Source organism: Arvicanthis niloticus, chromosome 19, assembly GCF_011762505.2.
Source record: "Arvicanthis niloticus isolate mArvNil1 chromosome 19, mArvNil1.pat.X, whole genome shotgun sequence".
Classification (NCBI taxonomy): domain Eukaryota; kingdom Metazoa; phylum Chordata; class Mammalia; order Rodentia; family Muridae; genus Arvicanthis; species Arvicanthis niloticus.
In genome coordinates this window covers 29235744-29256279 of record NC_047676.1, presented here as the reverse complement: position 1 = coordinate 29256279, position 20536 = coordinate 29235744, and the positions used below count along the sequence as shown (strand labels likewise).

Here is a 20536-nt window from a genome sequence, read left to right as displayed (position 1 = left end):
TTGTTTGTTTTGTTTTTTGAGACAGGGTTTCTCTGTGTAGTCCTGGCTGTCCTGAAACTCACTCTGTAGACCAGGCTGGACTGGAACTCAGAAATCTGCCTGCCTCTGCCTCCCAAGTGCTGGGATCAAAGGTGTGCACCACCACTGCCCAGCATCATGCTGACATTTCAAAGGCTAGCTTACTGTGGTTTTAAAGAAAATGAAGTGAGTGATGGTGTTAATGTTGACTTTGCTTTTGACCAGATGTGTGGCTGTCTGGGGTCCTCACTACTGGAGAGCTGTTCCTGTGGAACAAAGATCAGGATTGTTTGAAAAAGATCCAGGTGACTGACACGCCTAAGGAGGCTGTGAAAGCTGCAGTAGGTAGGGAGTTTGACATTTTTGTTTGAGGAGGGAAAGTATAAATTTTTTCATAGTGCTATTTTGATAACTGTATCTGTGCCTGTGTGCTTATGTGTGTCTGTTTCTGTCTGTATACTGTATGTTCCAAAATTTGGCTGGTGGTGCTTTGCACCTAATTCAGCTTGAAGGACAAAGCCTGGCATGTCTGTCATTGCTGTGATAACAGGTTCCTGCTGTCACATAATATTGCAGGTTTTATGGTACAGGTCTGTATTCCCAGCAATTCAGGAGATTGAGGCAGGAAGACCAGAAGGCTAAGTATTGCTTGTCCCTCAGATTGAGCTGAAGGTCAGTTTGAGTGCAGACCATGTCTTAAAATAAAAGATGAAAAGAACATTAGTAGTGGGTCTCAGTGTTAGAGCACTTGCCCAGCATGCACAAGGCAAAGACTCACTTCCTAATATGTTATCACTAATGCCAGGCATGGCCGTGCACACCTTTAATCCCAGCAGGGAGGTAGAGGCAGGTGGATCTCTGTGAATTTGAGGCCAGCCTGGTCTACATAGTAAGTTCTAGGACAACCGGAGCTACAAAGAGGGATTCTGTCTCAAGAAAACAAACAAAAAGTAGTAAATGTAATTGTTGCTTGTACTTTTATTATTAATACTTTAGTTCTAACATCCTGAATGTAAACAGCTTGAGGTAGCTAACCTTGCCAGGCAAGCATTTGGAAGGCTGAAGTAGGAGGATCACAGTGAGTTTGAGGCTAACCTGGCTACAGATTGAGACCCTATTTCTTAAAAGCCAAAAAAACCCAAAAAACAAAAAACCAAAACAAACAAAAACCAAAAAAAAAAAAAAAAAAAAAAAAAAAAAAAAACAAAAAACAAACAACCCCAAACCAACCAACCAAACAAACAAACAAACAAAAAAAAACCCTTGTGTTTTCTTTAAAAATTCAGATTTCAAAAGTTTAATTTTTCTGTTTTGTTTTGTTTTGTGTTAATTAGCAAGCTCTTCAAGACTATACTTATATGTAGCTGAAAATGGGAAAAGAATTCTGCTTATTACGTCTTCTGGCTGCATACTTCTGTGGGAATATTTGGAACTGAAGAATATCTTATCTTCTAAAAGCCTTTCTTTGGTGGGTCAGTGGTCCCAGATCCTGCCCGAAGAAGCAGTTTTATTGCCTTCCACTAAAGATAAAGAAGCTGTAGTGGATGCTGTTTTTGTAAAAAATGAGGTAAAATCCAAATGATACACTATGCATGGAGTAGAGCTCTTAGGCTTTGAGACCTGGTGCTGTCAGTGAAGCAGTTTAGTCAGCGGTATAACTGCATAACTATTTGTTACTAGTCAGCAGATGCGAGACTACTGTTTGGAAAGATGATTTTAAAAATGATTTCAATTTATAATTCCCTTTCTCCTAGTTCTTTTTTTCCCCCAAAAGTTATTTATTTTATATATTTTATGTATGTGAGTACATGCTATCTTCAGACACACCAGAAGAGAGAATCCCATTACATATGGTTGTGAGCCACCATGTGCTTGCTGGGAATTGAACTCAGGACCTCTGCAAGAGCAGTCAGTGTTCTTAACCGCTGAGTCATGTCTCCAGCCCTCTCCTAGTTCATGGTGGTACATACCTGCAGTCTGAGCACTTGGGAGGCAGATGTGCAAGGACTACCCCAAGTTTGAGCCATCCTGGGTTGAATATTAAGCTCCAGGCCATCTTGGCTATATAGCAAGGCCTTGTCATAACAACCAAGTTAAAACAAAAGGTGTTTTCTAAGTTAATAAGTTAGGACTGGTAGTGTTGAATAAGTTGTTACATTCTCAGGATATAGTAGATTCACTCTTTAAAATGTAAATTTAAAATAGTGTCAAGTCATCTCTGTATGAACTTTCATCTATTACTTAATCCACTTTTGTTAGACATTGTAGTTTGAAGTCAGGCCTGATGGTTCATGACTATAATCTCAGCATCATGGAAACAGAAGCAAGATGATCAGTTCAGACCAGCCTGGGCTATGTAAGAGCTGGGTGGTGGTGGTACAGGCCTTTAATCCCAGCACTTGGTAGGCAGAAGCGAGTTCTAGGACAGCCAGGGCTGTTACACAGAAAAACCCTGTTTTGAAAAACAAGATAAAAAAATACTGTATTTTGAAATTTTATTAGTCCCTTCCAGTAAGGTGATGCTCTAATATGAATAATATACACTATAATAGAGAATAACTTTACAGCACCCTTCCCAGCAACAGCAAATGGCAGTATATATTTTTAAACTAGTATTTGTACATATCTATGAAGTGGCATATAGTACTTCTATACATTTATATATTATATTCAAATCTCGATAATAAGCATTTCCATGCCATCAAGTATTAAACACATTAATATGTTGGGAGTTTTAATCTTTGAGTCACTTTGATGAAATTGTATTATCTTATATTTTATATTATCAATCATAATACTGATAATATGGTCAGCAGTTACCCTACTGTGCTATTGAAAAACCAGTACACAGATTCCTTTTCTTTGGCATCTCTTATTGGACTTGAATGTTAACAACATGCTCAAGGCCCTGGGTTTTCTCCCCAGCCCCAAAAAAGCTCTTTCCTGGCCTTAGGCTGATTTCCCATTTGGGTCTTGCTTCTGGGAAAAGAAAAATAATGTAGGCTTAAGCTTACTGTTAAAAATAAAAATATAAGCTGGGTCCTGATATTTTCCACTTACAGGAAACATTTTCATATGTCAATTTATTTTCAGATTAATTTTATACTAAATTACTAAATTTATCTACAGTTACTTGGCGACTGCTGCCTGTGTTCGTTTACTTTTTATTCTGGAGAATGCTTGAAGTTAACATTTCTGGCTATTCAGTGGTATGAGAATATATTTACATCTGTAAGGTGAGGTAAATATTTCCCTTTCTCTTATTTTCCACATTTAAACTAGCATTGTCATTTTTTGACCAGTATGTATTTAAGATTTTTAGATCTCCATTTTGGTTTTTCTAGCTTTGTAGATCTTTCTTTCCACCTTTCACTTTCAAACATTTAATCTAGACAGTCTCTCTTGCTTTTATTTCTTTTCCTAGAAGGGAGAACATATAAGAGATAACATGGTTTGTGGTGGCATATTTGTCTTGATACTATAAAAATAATTACTTTGAAATGAATTGAAATTTAAAAGGGGCAGAAATATTTGGATTTACATTGTACTTTCGAAATGCTCAACTGTTTTGTTTTACTCTGTGCTTTTGGACAAAGCCTCACTGTGTAGCCCTGGCTCTCCTGGGACTCTGTGTGAACCATGCTGGGCTCGGATGCAGAGATCTCTTGTTTTTATATCCCAAATGCAGGAGCCATCAGGCCTATCCAAGAGTTCTTTTTTTTTTCTATTAAAATTTTTTTAATAGTAAAATAGTTTGTATTTTACTAAGCTCCAGAAAACAGAGCAAAATATATTAAAAACTTGTAATTCCTATGTAATATTTGGAAGACGAATGTGCCTTTTATGATTTCTTTGTTAACAGTACATTGTTAGTCACATAAAATAAAACAGTTAAGTTTTTAAGTATGTGAGTAAATTTATACACCTATCTAGTTATGTCTCAGAACAAATGTGGAAAATTGGCATAATCTAAAAAGGTGGTCTGTTTTTCTCAGTTGAAAAACTGAGAAAAAAGGTGTACTTTTTTCTCAGTTTTTCAACTAATGTACATTAGTTGCATAAACAATAAGTTTCTTTATCCATTTTTCTTTCTTGTATTCATATCCCTAGCATCCTCGCTCAGCCCTCTTCTCTATTTTGATGATTCCAGTAAAATGTTTTCTGCCACATGAATGTTTAAACATTTAATTGAAGCAGGTATATTTAGGTTTGATTATGGAACATAATTCTATTTAGAAATCTCCAACACCAAACTAAATTGACTGACAGCTACTGAAGAGTCACTAATACATATATTTCCATGTCCTGAAGTGTAGGTCTACCCTTTTATTTTTTGTTATGTACTGTATATCAACTTCAGAATTATTGTATGAGTTTGGCATGGTCTCATATGCCTGCAGCCTGTTACTTGGGAGGCTGAGGAAGAAGGCTCACTTGCTTCTAGGAACTCAGTGCCAGTCTGGGTCATATGTTGAAACCTCATTTCAAAACAAAATACACACACATCAAAACTAAGTATACAAAATTATTAAAGCTTGCTATCATTTATTTCATTACTTTGTTAGGTCATTCCCATTTCGTGTTCACTGGGCACAACAGGAATGTCTTCTGTGTAATCTGATTCCTAAGTGTGCATCAGTGAAGTCAAGAGGAGCTTTGATCTCTGCCTTCTCAAGAGATGGCCTTGCCCTAGCAGTAACTCTTAATCAGAAAGATCCAACGGTCAGTAATAACCTCTGTCCTTACTACTACTTTGTTTTAAAATTGATGTTTTGAGTTGATTGTGTAAGTTATATAAATTAGCTGCTATAATTTTAAAAACTTGTTCTGGAAAAATATAAAATTAAAAAGTTTACCTTGGCTGGATACATCTTTAATCCAGCACTGGGGAGGCAAAAGCAGCCAGATCTCTAAATTCAAGACCATCCTGGTCTACAGAGTGAGTTCCAGGACAGCCAGGGCTACACGGAGAAATCCTGTCTCAAAAACAACAACAACAGCAGCTTATCTTGGTGGCAAATGCCTATAATCCCAGCACTCTGCACACTGGGACAGGAGGATTTGAGTTGAAGGCCAGCCTGGGCTACATAGCAGAACCCTGTTTCAACACAGCAAAACAGAATGAACAGTGAAAGGAGGATAGAAACAGGGAAGGAGAGTGGAGAGCAGGGCTGCATTTGTACTCACGCCAGCAGTGAGTACAAATTGCAGGACGGGGGTGGGAGGATTTCAAGTTTAAGGCTACTGTGAGCAGAGTCGTGGCGGGCTGTCAGTATGGTCTGATTTAGAAAGACTGCTTATAGCAGTGTATAACGGCCCTCTCAGCCTCCAGTGTTGTCAGCAGTGCACACAGCATGATAACTTCATTGCTTGTCATGTTTCCCCCGTCTAGGCAACTCAGGTGTTATTTATAAACACAATGAATTTTGTTACTATCTGTGGTGGCCTTAAAGGATGTAGTAATAAGAATCCTGTGGTTCCAGCTACACTTACCAGGTAAGAACACATGTACTTATTTCTAAGGAGGGCTTTTGTTTTCTTTCTAGTACTTTAAGAAGTTGGAAGCTCTACTAACACAGGAAATAGCAATTTGATGAAGAATTCAGCTTACCTTTTTATCTGGTAAATTCTGAAAGTTGCTTTACATAAAGAAAGCCTCAGATGATTTTAAAGGAAGGGTAGGGTAGAAAATACACAAATGTATTTTCTTTTTATTTCCCTATCTCCTTAGGAATGCAGTTGTGAGTAGGTAGAACAGTTTGAGGCTTTGTTAGGGATGGTAGATGGAAAACGCAGAAGGGAGACCGTCACTCATTCAGGAAGGCTGGGGTATGTATAGCCTTTAAGACAGTTGGCATTGATGGTGACTTTTGGATAACAACATGAACTATAAGATCTCTACAAGTTGGGTGTGGTGGCACACACCTTTAATCCCAGCACTCTGGAGGCAGAGGCAGGGAGATCTCAGGAAGTCTGAGGCTAGCTTGGTCTATGTAGCAAGTTTCATGATGGGGCTATAGAGAGAGATCCTGCCTCCAAGAAGAAAAACGAGATTATAAAAGATTGTAGTATAAATATTTCCTCTTAAGCTTCTGATATCTTTGTTTCTGAACTCCTGTGCTGTCCTCTGAGTCTGCAGAGTGGTTAGGTCATCCAGCCCCTTCTCTTCATTCCTACCCCACCCCCACCAGCTCCTTTTCAAGAGCAGCACTGCGCTCAGCTCAGGGGTCCTTTTGACTATGTCTGCCACTGTCAGAAGGGTTGGGAACTGCTTTTTATTCTAGTGACACATGATGCTGCCAGGGAGTTACAGAGCAAGGAACAGCCTTAGGAAGAGGCAGTGTGCTGGTGAGTGGATTTCTATTAGGCTGCAGAGTGGATAGGCACAGTCTCAGAATCTGTCCGTCAGTCTTGGTCATAGGCACTAGTGAGATCACAGTTCATTCTCATCAAAAGATCAGTGCCTCAACTTTGGGGAATATTTTCATTTCTGAATTGCTTACAAATCTAAGTAAATTTCTAATTGAAATGATGTTGAAATAGATATGTGTAAACCTTTTTTTTTCTTCTATGAAATAAAATTCACAAAATTTATGTGAGAGTTACCTACTATCCTGTCCTTTCTAAAACTGTCATTTGCCCTTTCAGGTCATACTGGGTTGGTGACATTAGCTGGACGCATGACAGTCTATTTCTGGCTTGTGTATTAAAACGTGGCTCCCTGGTTTTATTGACCTGCCTAGGTGAATTGCTAACATTAGTTACGTTTGGTTGCTCTATAGAATTTGGGCCAGCTGAATTTATTCCTCTTCATCCACTAATAACATATAGGTGAGAAATTTAAATTGTTTTGTTTACTAACTTAGTTTCTTTGGTGATTAATTTTATTATATTTTTACAAAACCAATTTCATCCCCAAATTTATTTTTTTCTTTCTGTGAGTCTGTCATGTCAATATCTGTTTCTTATCTGTTCCTAATTATTTATAGTTTTCTTCCTGTTTCTTTTTGTGGCTTAATCCTGGTGAAAATTTGACATTGTGACTATGTAAGTATAAAGTTATTTAAATTCTTAATAGTACTAAAAACTTTTCTTTACTATAAAAGACAATAAAACATGATGTTTGTTATTTTAAAAATGTAGTGCTCAGAGAAATTAGTAACTAAAAATTAACATATTTTTCCAAAGGTCAAAATCTGTTACTAATAAAATATACAGTGTATTTGGACTTTAATTGTGAAAGAAGGTAGCAATTTGACTTCGGAGTTAGACAAATCATTTCAAATACTAGTCTTCTATTTTCTAGTTCTGTAAGTGATAATTTTTTTTAATTCTCAGTTTTTTTTCTCATGAGATGAGGATGATAGTGATTGCCTTCTAGGACTGAGGGAATAAAGAAAGGACATGCATTTTATATGTGATTCTCAATAAGATAAGTGCTGAGTAATTTTTGATTTACTGTGTATAGTTATATGTATAGAGAGAGCTGTTTTAAAAATGAACACATCTTAAAAATTGTGTGAGGAGATGGGTGCAGTACGAGTGGAGGGGGAGCCTCAGACACCCCTGGGGCTGGAGTTATGGGGACTGAGTGCCCCACATGGGTGCTGGGGATCAAACTCCAGTCTTCCAGAAGGGCAGGAAAAGTTCTTAAACCAGTGAGCCATCTCTCCAGCCCCAAGGGCTATTTTTTAGATAGAAAAACTGAAGATGGCATTTGAAATTTATAATTCTATAGAAAGGAAACTGACACTGGTACATCCTTGATTTGTTTAGCACAAAAGCAATGCTTAATTTTTAGTGACAGATTAATGTTAAGAGAACACTGTCAATTCCTAGAGTGAAGGTTTTTTGTTAAGCCTTTATATTTTTATTTTGTGTATATGGGTATTTTGTCTGCGTGTATGTCTGTGAACTTTGTGCATATGGTGGCCAGGAAGGTCAGGTAAGGGTGTTAGCTCCTCTGGGGCTAGGGTTACAGGCACCTGTGAGCTTCCATGTGGGTGCTGAGAACTGAACTCCAAATCTGTGTTTCCTCACATTTCCTCACATTATTTTTTAAAATTACTGTTTTAAGGCATTTCAAATTGATTTTTCTTTTCTAATAGGTATTCATTATTTGAAAAAATTCTGAAAATCACAGCACATTATTAAATAGTATAAAAATTATTCTTAAATTCCAAATCCTCAGAGATAACAATTAATATCTTAGGGTATTAATTGTCTTCCAAACAAAATACTCATATTGCATTTATTATAATAGCAATATGTTTATTTCCTTCAACATATGATAGATTACGTGAAACAGCCTTTTATATTTTTATTTTTAAGTTAAGTGTATTTTGTATGTATGTATGTGCATGCTATGATGTGTGTATAGGCACAGGTATGCTGCAGTAAACATGTGGAAGCAATTCTCTTCTCCCACCTTAACATGTCAGACTTCTGTGACAAGTGCTTTTACTTACTGAGCTCAATGGGTCACCCTCATCTGGCCTCCTGGGCATGCACTGGCATTAATCTAGGCAAAACTCCCATGCACATAAACCAAAAGGTTAAAAATAAAATACTTTCACTGCAGGAAATGACAGTTTTCTACTAGCATTTATCTGTCACTGAATGTTAGGCATTACGTCAGGCTGTGGTGGTGCATACCTTTGATTCAGCACTTGGGAGGCCAAGGCAGGTGGATCTCTGTGAGATCAAGGCCAGCCTGGTCTTTTAAAAAAAGTTTCAGGACAGCCAGGGTTTACACAAAGAAACTGTGTCTCAAAGAAAAACAAATAAAATTAATTAAGTATGAGTACATAATAATGAGTACACTGTAGCTGTCTTCAAACATACCAGAAGAGGGCATCGGATCCCATTGCAGCACACCAGAAGAGGGCACCGGATCCCATTATAACACACCAGAAGAGGGCATCGGATCCCATTATAACACACCAGAAGAGGGCATCGGATCCCATTACAACACACCAGAAGAGGGCACTGGATCCCATTATAGATGGTTGTGAGCCACCATGTGGTTGCTAGGAATTGAACTCAGTGAGGACCTCTGGAAGAGCGGCCAGTGCTCTTGACCGCTGAGCCCCAGACACTGTTTTTTAATGGTTCCATACATTGGCTAATGAAAAACAGTCTGTACTAGAAATCTTGGGCATCCTGACTTGTGTTTGTGCAGTGCTAAAGATCAGACTCAGGACCTCATACGTGGTAGGCAGGTCTCTCATATCTGTATTTTAATAGTTCTCTAGCCCAACAAATTACAATGTATTAATCTGTCTCATATTTATAAAATGTTAACTATAATAAGCAGCTATATTGCATAATCAGAGTCAGCTATATATATCATTATAACAGATATGTATATTTATGTGACTCATTCAATTTTAAACTCATAAAATGTCACTCATGGTTATATTCTCCAAATTTTCTTTTTTTCTCTTTATTAACAATTGTACTGATTGTAATTACTGATTGTAATTGTAACTCCTATGCTTATATATTTTAGAAGGAAAGTCAGCTACTTAACTCTTTAATAATTAAAGTAAGATTTCACAGTTTTTTTTGAAACAGGTTGCATATAGTTTTAAAAAAACATAATAAATGCCACAAAATTGAGAAAAAAATCTGGAAACATATAAGGACATATGTTTTGATTAATATATGTTTCCTGGAAGATGAATATATGATTAATACATTCATGTCTGTCTCCTCTGCTTGCGCTCATCATTCTATGTGCTGACTTTGCCTTGTTTTGAATATTACTTCCTTTAAGATCCTTTCTCTTACTAATTCTTGACTTTTCATGTTTGTTTGCTAGACCCCAGCAGCTTCCATTTCAAGATTCAAACAATTGTGGAGACTCGTCAGCCTCTGAGAGTGACCCTCTGAGACAGAGGTTTTCTATAAAAGCACACTCGCGGCTACCCTACCTTATTATCTCTGATGGCTACATGGTCACAACCCTTCGGTTTCTTGATAACCAGTCTCCAACAGTGCTCATGAGGACCTTGCTTCTTGATTCAACCCAGAGGCTTGAGAAAGCCTACCAGAGGATGATGCTGTCGAAGGTACAGTACCATTGGGTGTCCTTTAAACATTAAAACTGTTGACAGTAATAATAGCCTTTTTAGCACTCACAGTTGTAATTGCTTTAGGTTTATAGATAAACATTTTTCTTGGAAATCATTTGTCTATTTTTCTACAGCCCAAGGACAAAGGGCTGAATTTGCGATCTCTGGATTCCTTGAGGTCTAGCCTGTTAAAGCGTCAAGGGAAGGAAAGTTCAGTACAATGCGCTGTCCCCAGATTTTTGCAGGTAGAAGAAACAATGAAGTTAAATGAAACCTCGGATGTTCAGGTACTTATTAGTACATACTGACTTTATTCTAAGCAATTCTTTGGTTTGTTGTTTTTGGTCTTTGTTGTTAAAGGAAATAGAAATTTAAGAATAATACAGTGATTCTCTGCATAAGGCTTGAATGGTATTAAATATTTCTCCCCTTGTGTTTAGGATTTTGAAGGAGAAGAAACTAATGAAGTTGAACAATTTCTAAACAGTTCATTTTCTTTTGGTAACCAAAGAAAAGATCTACTATTTAATATTGTCAAGGAAGGAAGATTGGAGTTTGCATCTATGTTTGATACAGTTCATGCAAAGGATGATTCCAAGGAGACAGACAGAACCACTGCAGAACTGCACTGTATCCAGAAAAAACTACTTACAGCTTGGACTATAGGAATTTCAAAAAATGTAACAGAAAAAAAGTTAATGTTAAATTACACAGTACTTTGCATCACTCATTTTTTCTATATTCTTCAGTTTATAAAATGTCCTTTGCCTAAGTTTGGCCTGTTTTTAAATAAGAGTCTGAAGCATAATACATGGGTACTTTGTATCTTTCAACTTTTTCATCAGTGTTTATCAATTCACTATTGGGATATGAGGTACAGACAAAATATGGGCCATTTGATAAAGCTCACCACAAATACTGTAAAGCTTTTATTGACTCAGCCACAGACAAATGGATTGTTCTCAGAAAAGCTTTCAGCTTGCCTTTCTTTACTCCAAACTGTGACTGACTATTTAAATGGCATATGCAGTCTTCAGCCTGAGGCTGTTCCAGCAGCAGCAGGCGAAAGTAGACCAGCAGAGCTAGACTCGTTAATGGTACCTATCTTTCAAGCTTCTAAGGAAAATTGGTCTTGGGGCTCATCTTTAAAGATTTATCCTCAAGTGACAAATCTTGTTCAGAAGCCAGGTCACAGGTAAGAATACTGATGTTAGTAAAACACCATTAGATTTCTTAGACTGTAATAACAAATGTATAATTGGTACTTTTTAGTATACTTAATAGGTTTTAAAACTGTTAGTACTAATCACAGAGTAATTTTTCACTCTAGAAGGAAACTTTGTAACCACTGAATTCCAGTATTAAAATATGTTAATTTAAAAATATTAAGTACCTGTTTCAGAATAGCAGCACATCTTTCTGATAGATCCATATGATTTTTAAACATTTTTAAAAATTTATGTCTGTGTATTTGTGTTTATTGAATCCTCTGGAGATGAAGTTACAGGCAGTTGTGAGCTGCACATTGTAGGTGCTGAGATGCAAACTCAGGTCCTCTGGAAGAGCAGCAAATGCTCTTAATCCCTGAGGCATCTTTCCAGCTTCTCTATATAAATTTTATTTGTCAATCAAAAATTGTTTCAGGTTTTTCCCCAGATATTAAAAAAAAAAACACACACATTTTGGGGGGGTGGTCTTGGGCAGCCATAATGATCTTGAAAGTATATAATAAAAGTTAAGTATGTAATGAAAAATGTACACAAGTGCATAAAAATTTTGTGAAGATCTTATGGTCCTTATATGCATTTGCCACATATAGTATATATCTTTTGATTGTGGACTGCGATCATTAACTTGGTCACTGTGTTCTGTTGGATCTGTGAGGAAACTAAGCAAAACATTGCTGATGAAGGGAGCTAAACTTATTCTTGTCACTCATAACATTTGGTTTTAAAGATTATCTAATTTTTTTTATAGATTGATTGCTCTTTGGAGACTATTATACAAAAAAACTTTATGGTATCAAGTGCAATTAAGCCGAAGAACTCCTGATGGTGACAGACAATTAACTGAAAATATAACACATGAAGTATCTTTTGTCAAGACTCTGTTATGTCATGTCCAGACTAACCTGCAGATGGCTGGGGAGAGCTTGAGTCAAGCCTTAGAACTTACACCTATCAGTGGTGAGTGTCTGTAAACACTTTCTAACTCCTTGGATATGTGAAGTGATGGCCTGTGCTTTGGGTTTTCAAAATGGGTTACACTTACTCGATTTTCAGAATAATTTCAGGCTGGAGATGTATCCACTGAATTTTAAAACAAAGCTTTTAAACGTTATGTAATGAACTGTAACTAACTGTTGGATACAATCATTTTTAGGTGAAGAATGTTTTCTGCTAGCATCATATGAAAAGTCAGTTTGCCTATGGAAGAAGGCTCTGCAAGAAACCCAAGAGAAAGGTAAGGAGTGTTGCCAAAAAAGTAACTCTGGAGTGGGAAGGACATAAATTAACTTGCTGCAGAGTTTAAAGATATTAAGTTCGGAGTGTTCGCACTATTTTATTACCTTATTCTCTAAGTAAGATGCAGATTGTAGGGAACTTGACTGTCACAAATACTGTATTTTAAGTTATTCTTGATTTTTAAAATCATGGCACCAAGAATCTTTTCAATGCACTCTAGTCTCCTGCCCGCCACACCCCACTTGTTTAATGATATACCTGTGGTTGAATGTTAATGGACAGAATGAGATTCACACCCTAAATATTTTTTTTCCTTTTTAAGGCACCACAAATATCTAAATGGGAAACTATAACTCAAATATCCTACCACCTTCCTACAGACACTGAGAGAACTATGGAGCTAAGCCTCCTGGCCTTTAAGAGATTTGAGTGTTTTAGGTTAAACAGCGTGGGAGTTAACTCTGATTTACATGGGGTTTTTATAATGACATAGGACTCTAGGTTCCAGAAACTGATGGCGTCTTTTATGATATTGGAGTGAAGGTGTGACTGAGGTGAAAAAGTAGTCACTGCCTGGTCAGAGCACTATGCTTCACATTTATTTTCTGGCTGTTGTAGCTCTGCATAGCTGGGCTGTGTCTGCTGTAGCTCTGCATAGCTGAGCTGTGTCTGTTGTAGCTCTGCATAGCTGGGCTGTGTCTGCTGTAGCTCTGCGTAGCTGGGCTGTGTGTCTGCTGTAGCTCTGCATAGCTGGGCTGTGTCTGTTGTAGCTCTGCATAGCTGGGCTGTGTGTCTGCTGTAGCTCTGCGTAGCTGAGCTGTGTGTCTGCTGTAGCTCTGCGTAGCTGAGCTGTGTCTGCTGTAGCTCTGCGTAGCTGAGCTGTGTCTGTTGTAGCTCTGCATAGCTGAGCTGTGTCTGTTGTAGCTCTGCATAGCTGGGCTGTGTCTGCTGTAGCTCTGCATAGCTGGGCTGTGTGTCTGCTGTAGCTCTGCGTACTCGCCTCTCCATCGACTAGTGTTTTCTCAGTGCTTGCTGTAGCCCAGCATTGCGCAAGACACTAGAGATAACAGAATAAAAAGCTTACCTTTTGTCATAGTTGGGCTCGGGAACACAAGAAGAGCACTTCCATACTCTAAGCCTGAAGGTACAGACCAGCTCCAGGGAATCCTGGAGAGGCTCATGTTTAAGGCTGAGTTAAAATCAGACAGTTCAGACAGCAGGCTGGGTTAACAGAGGACGAGCGTTCCTCATGAGTTTAGACCCTAAGTGAGGCAGGCAAGCTGGGTCGCACCGTTAGCCCTGCATCATAAAAGCTGTCACCAGCTTCATGAATCTAAAGAAATCAAAGGCCTGAGAGATGCTAAGAATTCGGCAAGGTGCAGATTGTTTACTCAGAATGTGTGATCCATGTATGCAGTATTAGTGTTTGGTAGGTCAGGAATGCTGAGAGGGAACAGTAGTGAAGAGGCCTGTATGAAGTGACAAGAAAGACAGTAGTGTCAGGTGATTTTTTAGTTTTAAAACCATGGTCTGTCTTTGTAGCTCTGGCTGGCCTCTGTTACTGTGTAGACCAGGCTGCCCTTGCCTGCACATCTCTCCACCCCTGCCGCCTGAGTGCTGGGATGATAGGCCAGTTTGAAAAATGACATTTGTTCATGTGGAGGGGTGCATATTTGCTACAGAATTTTCTGTGGAGGTCAGAGGATGCCTTGTAGGAGTCAGTTCTCCTTCCACCATGTGGGACCTGGGGTGGAACTCAGGTTGTCAGGCTTGTGGCATGGGGCTATCTTACTACTGGTCCACTTGTAGGGAAAAGACTGTCCAGGTGAGTACAGACGGTCCCTCATTTACAGTAGTTTATCTTTAAACTCTTAACTTAGCGATGACAGGAAAGTCATGTATATTCACTAGAAAGCTTCAGATTTGTTTTTCCAATTTGTCCTGAGCTAGACGTTCTGTGCAGTATGCATTGCTGAAAAGCAGCAGTGAATCTTAGCTCCTAGTCAGCTGTACAACACCAGGGTAGCAGCTAATACTCCATGGTGTGTTCTGATGATTGGTAGGTTAGGTATGTCATTGCATTTTTTAAATATTTATTTTTATGTTATGTGTATAAGTGATATGCTTGCATTTGTGCCTGATATCCGTGTACCATGTATGTGCCTGAGACCTGTGGAGGTCAGAAAGAAGGTGGTAGATCCCTGGGAAGTAGGTTACAGAGGGTCGTGTAGGTGATAGGAACCAATACCTAGGTTCTTTGCAAGAACTGCAAGTGCTCTTTAATGCAGATCTATCTTTCCAACTCACATAAATGCATTTTTAATTTATAATATTTTCTATTTATGATATGTTTACAAATCAAGGAGCCCCTTTATAGGTCAGTTAATAAGGTCACTTTATACATTTGTGGTCGGAGGGGAGTGGACTGTGTACAAAGCAAGACCTTTACTCTCATGAAGAGACTGAACCAAAGCAACATCTGTGCTAATGGAATGGAGTTTAAATTTAACAGACACACAGCAACTTTGATCAGTGGATATTGTGATTAAGTAGACGTGGGGGAAACGTTTAATGTAGTTCTTGGTTTTAAGATCTGATTAACTGGATAAAGGAGAGGGATTCAGTGAAATAGAAAGTTTTAGATCTGCGGCTCTCCTTTATTTTATTTTAACTTTATTGATTCTTTATGAATATCACATGTACCTCAATCCAATTCATCTCCCTGGCCTTCTGTATCTACTCTGCCCTTGCAACCTTCCCACAAAACAAGCACAAAAATACATCACTGTGGAAGTTGTGGTGTATGTCACAGTATACCCTTTTGCTTAAACAGCTTTAGTTGCAAATGTTCATTGCCGTGAATTATAGGTCTGGTTGAGGCCTCTGGCTTCTGCTACCTATCAGCACTGGATCTTCACATGGCCTCCTTGGATATCTGTGGTTGTCCTGTGTCATGGAGCTCTTACAGCTTTGGGTCGGGAGGATTAGCCTCTTCATGTGCTCCAGCAGTTTATAGATGGCATAGATGTTAGGGTGGTAGCTGAACTGGTCAGCTTGGCAGTTCTCCTGCACCCATATTGCAGGATATGTGACCACACTGTGAACCCTGAGATTGTGTTATTTGCTGGAAAAAAAAAAAAAAAAAACTGTTTCTACTTCCTTTTCCTCTTCCAGTGACTATGCCTAGAGGCACTCAGGATGGTCCAGCATTTGGCAGTTTTCACCCACACCAACAGGGCCAGCTCTGCTCTGCTGCCCAGGCAAGGTCAGGGCCAGCTCTCCCAAGTGCTACAGCTGGCAAGGGATAAGGCCAGCTCTCATGCCCATAGGACCAGCTCTTGCCATGCTGCCCAGGCAAGGAGAGGGATCATATCTCCCTCGCTTACACCACTGCATGCTCAGTGAGGGGTGGGGCCTGCTCTTTTGTGTTCACACCCTCAGGGCCTGCTTACCTGTAGCTCTCCAAACCAGGCCTGTGCTTCCTGGTTGCTCTCCCTAGTGCAGTGCTGCAGCCAGCAAGGGCCAGGCCAGCTCTCATGCCCTTTGGGCCAACTCTCCTGAGTGGTGGGCAGGGCTCATCTCCAGATCAGTGGTTATAAACCTGTGGGTTGAGACTCCTTGAGAATCAAACAACCCTTCACAGGGTTTGCCTAAGACCCATCAGAAATTACAGATACTTATGATTACATTACAGTTTATATAACATGACAGCACAATTGAAGTTAGGAAGTAGCAGGCAAATACTTTTTAAAAAAAAAAGATTTATTTATTTTATTTATATGAGTACACTGTTCTTTTCTTCAGACATACCAGAAGAGGCCATTGGATCCGATTACAGATGGTTATGAGCCACCATGTGGTTGCTGGGAATTGAACTCAGGACCTCTGGAAGAGCAGTCAGTACTCTTAACCGTGGAGCCATCTCTCCAGTCTGAGGCAAATACTTTTATACTTGAAGGTCACTACAATATGAACATCTTAATGGGTTGTAGCATTACGAAGTTGAGAAACACAGTTCTAGATGAAAATAGTTCCCTTATGAGTCCACTGTGGGCTGTTTTTTTTTTTTTTTTTATAACTCTACACATAGGTGTGACTTCTGATAGTGGACAGTTATAATAGCAGTGGCTTCAAAAGAAAGTGTCTTAGGGATGGACTAGAGGCTGGCAGACTTGGGCTGATTTGGTGTTTCTGTGTGCACCTCCAAGGACTTAGGCTCCTTTCATTTTTCTGCTCTGTTAGTATTAAGACTATTTCATGGGCCTTCGTTCCAGCCATCACATGCATGTGATTGGCAACTGACAGGGAAAGACCAGAAGCATGGGAAAAGGTCCCTTCCTAGCTGGGCTGCCTCCTGTAAGTGAGCAGCATTCTGTAATATTTGCACAGTGTCATGTCTTGGTTCACACAAGGGCTTATTGTATTAACCCCAAATAAAATTAAATTCTTTCCCTTTGAAACTTGAGGTAGAAATAAGCAGAAGATCTTCATGCTAAGATAGTGAGAATTTGCAGCTTTTGGGTCACATTGATCATCTTAGGGCCTACTAAAAAGAAAACAAAATGATTTAGAGTATAAAATGAAAAGACCTAAGTATTGCTGACTTGTTGTTGTTGTTATCGTTATTATTATTTTGAGATTGGGTCTTCCTTTGTAGCCTTGGTTAGCCTAGACTCTATATGTAGACCAGGTTGGCCTTGTTGAGAAATCCTATTGCCTCTGCCTCTGATTACTAGGATTAAAGGAATGAGCCACCATGCTTGTTTGCTGCCCTGTTTTGTTTTTTTTCTTTTTATAATATTTTTATTGATTATTTGAGAATTTCATATCCTGCACCCAGGTCTGCTCTCCAACCCTTGTGACCTCCCTCCAAAAAGGAGGAGGAGGAAGAAAGAGTTGAGTATGTGTTACTCATACTCACTGGAGCATGGTCAAACTCCCAGTAGCCAGTTCCTTAAAGAATACTGAGTCAGAAATTCTTTATTGAGCCGGGCGGTGGTGGTGCACGCCTTTAATCCCAGCACTTGGGAGGCAGAGGCAGTTGGATTTCTGAGTTCGAGACCAGCCTGGTCTACAGAGTGAGTTCCAGGACAGCCAGGACTACACAGAGAAACCCTGTCTTGAAAAACCAAAACAAAAGAAAAAAAAAGAAATTCTTTATTGAAGTATAGAACAGATGCAATAAAACTGCATGGCATAATTGTATAACTTGATGACTTTTCACAAATATCACACAGCTGTTGACATGGCAGTAGCCAAGAGCAGTCCCTTGCTTCCATGCTTGTAAGTTGAACTCTTCTGTTTCAGGAGGAAGAAGGACGTGTCTTCTTCAGTTACGCTACTATCTCTCTCTCCTATACTGTCACCTCTACTGCTATAATTTGAACGATGCTCAAGGATTATGTGATCACCTAGTAAGAGAGATACTCAACTGGTCCCAGCTACCTGTAAAAGAAAGTAAAGATTGCTCAGGTATATTTTTTAAAATTCACTATGTTATTTGTTTATTTTGAAGCAAGGTCTTGCTCTGTTTCTCTTTGACTTTCTTGATACTCATGTAACCAGCCCATGCTGGCCTCAGCCTCATGGCAATTCTCCTGCCTCACTCTCCTAGGTGCTGGGATTATAGGCATGTGCCATCCCACTGACTTAATAGCATTTTTCTTTTCTTTATGGATTTAGAGAACAAATTGTTTACATGTAAAAATTGCCTTGACTTTAACAGTGACTAAGTTATTCTTTGTGGATTTTGGACTGTCAGCTTCTAACATTACTGTTATTTGAGATTTATCTAAGAACTCACTAAAGTCATTTCTCTCAAGGAGTCAAAATATGTTCACTGGCTTCCTAATTTTTTGCTTTTCTCAGTTCTTTGTTATTTAAGTCCTTTGTATGTTCCGGATCTTAAGCTCTTGTAGGATATTAGCTGCTAAAGTTATCTCCTGCTTTGTGGGCTTCTTCATCACTAGGTTGATTGTTTCCTTTGCTGTGCAGAAGCTTTTCATCTGTCAGTTGTTGGCTTTGATTTGTGAGTGAATGGAATCCTGTTAGAGAGTTCTTTCCAGCCCCTGTATCCTGTGGAGGACTGTCTGTTTTCTTCTTGTAGTGTCAGGTTCCATATTGAGGTCTTTGAGTGAGTGGAGCTCTGTTACGCATGGTGAAAGATAGGGTTTGGTTTCATATTTCTAAATGTGGATGTCCAATTTTCTCAGCCTTATTTGTTTTAGTTTGCTTTTTGTTGTTACACTGACCAATAATCTCAGCAGTCAGGAGACAGAGGCAGGTGAATCTCTATTACTTCAGGGCCAGCCTGGTCTACATAGCGAGTTCCAGGTTAGCCAAGAGCCCTTGTCTCAGAACAACCAAGACAAAAGCAAATACACACACACACACACCCAAACCTCGAAACACTGATCAAAAGAAACTCGTGGAAGAAAGGGCTTATTTCACTTTACAGTGTACAGCCTGTTGTGAAAAGAAATGAGGCCAGGATCTAAAGGTAGACACTGAAGCAGAGAGCCTAGAGGAGTGCTGCTTACTGCCTTGCTCAGTGTACTTACTCTCTTAACCACCCAGGACTGAGGTGGCACTGTCCACTGTTGGCTTGGATCCTCCTAGAAAATATCCCACTGGCATGACTACAAGCAGTCTGATGGGTGCATTTTGTCAACTGAGGGTCCTCCTCCTAGGTAACTCTAGCTTGTGTTAAGCTGACAAAAAACTAACCAGGACACCATATACTGAAGTTGATGTCTTTCTTCAAGTTGTATTTCTGGAGTCTGTCAACTATTGGATGGTTATAATGACATATACTTAGGTTTGGATCTGGTATCCCATTCTGTTGATCTGCTTGTCTGTGTGTAGTACTCTGCTATTTTTATTACAGTAACTCTGTGACACAGCTTGAAATCTGAGTTAGTGATCCCTCTAGAATGTTCTTTTTACTCAGAATTCCTTGGCTATCTGAAATCTTTTGTGTTTCTCTATGAATTTTTTATTTTGGTGAAGAATATGAATATTTTGATTAGGATTGTAATGAATCTGGTTGAATCTGTAAATTGATTTTAACAGGATTGTCATTTTTTACATTATTCTAACTATCCATGAACATGGGAGATCTTTCAATCTTCTAGTGCCTTTCTCAGGTTAGGTTTATTCTTGGATATATTTATCTGCTGAGATTATTATGAATGGGAGTGTGTCCATGATTACTGTATTGTAATTGGTGTACAAAAGGCTACTGTTCTTTGTAAATTGACTTTGTGTGTTTGTGTATTCTGCCACTGTACTGAGAATTTTGGAATTTTGGTTTCTTTAAAAAACACAGAAATATTCTAAAAATGTTTTTGTCTGAATCCCAGGTGTAGGGTATGGAGCTGCTTCAGATCATCCATAGCAACTGTGTTTGCCTCCTGCTCTAGCAGAGGGATGATTTTGCCAGCTGCAGATAGTTTCTGCAGTTGTGTGATGTTTGGAATTCTGGGGACTTTTGAGAGGGTATATAAATGCTTGAGCCCTGAGAGACAGAGTGGGTTGTTGGTGGTTGTTGGTTGATGTTTGGTAAGTAGTGTGCAAAGGAAACAACAAGAAACTAGATATCCTGACAGTGAAGATCAAACTTGCCGCAAGGAATTTGACACCCCAATCAGCAGGAAATAGTTTAACGATAACATTGCCCCTGTTCTGACCCTGACAGTACTCAGGGAACTCTTTTCTTTCTCCTCTTTCCTTTTTTCTCTCCTGTCTAGTGTTTGGGGGGTGGGGGGGGGTTGAAAAGGTGGAAGAAAAGGGGTAAGAAGAAGGGTGGAAGAACGAAGATCCTACACACACAGTAACCTGCAACAGCTACAGCCACATTACTGAGTATATTGTTTGTTTATAGAAGTTTCCTGGTGAAATTCTTGGTATTTCTTAAATATATTTTCATATTTATGATATATGATATATGACGTCATATATCATAGATATAGGGATAAT

At 38.9% G+C, this 20536-nt stretch overlaps 1 protein-coding gene across 4 annotated transcripts in view; it reads left to right on the top strand.

Moving 5' to 3' along the window:
• The window catches only part of Cplane1 (ciliogenesis and planar polarity effector complex subunit 1), an 84853-nt gene that overhangs the window by 8940 nt on the left and 55377 nt on the right, over positions 1 to 20536 (top strand). For 3 of the 4 annotated variants that reach the window (XM_076916118.1, XM_076916117.1, XM_076916120.1), the window contains exons 4-15: positions 244 to 363; positions 1353 to 1585; positions 3148 to 3254; positions 4584 to 4740; positions 5411 to 5514; positions 6667 to 6849; positions 9842 to 10091; positions 10229 to 10381; positions 10535 to 11289; positions 12072 to 12280; positions 12477 to 12557; positions 17867 to 18031. In XM_076916118.1, coding sequence (XP_076772233.1) covers positions 244 to 363; positions 1353 to 1585; positions 3148 to 3254; positions 4584 to 4740; positions 5411 to 5514; positions 6667 to 6849; positions 9842 to 10091; positions 10229 to 10381; positions 10535 to 11289; positions 12072 to 12280; positions 12477 to 12557; positions 17867 to 18031 — 2517 coding nt within the window. Of the gene's footprint in view, positions 1 to 243; positions 364 to 1352; positions 1586 to 3147; positions 3260 to 4583; positions 4741 to 5410; positions 5515 to 6666; positions 6850 to 9841; positions 10092 to 10228; positions 10382 to 10534; positions 11290 to 12071; positions 12281 to 12476; positions 12558 to 17866; positions 18032 to 20536 lie in introns of those variants that run through there. The other variant, XM_076916119.1, reaches the window with a different exon arrangement.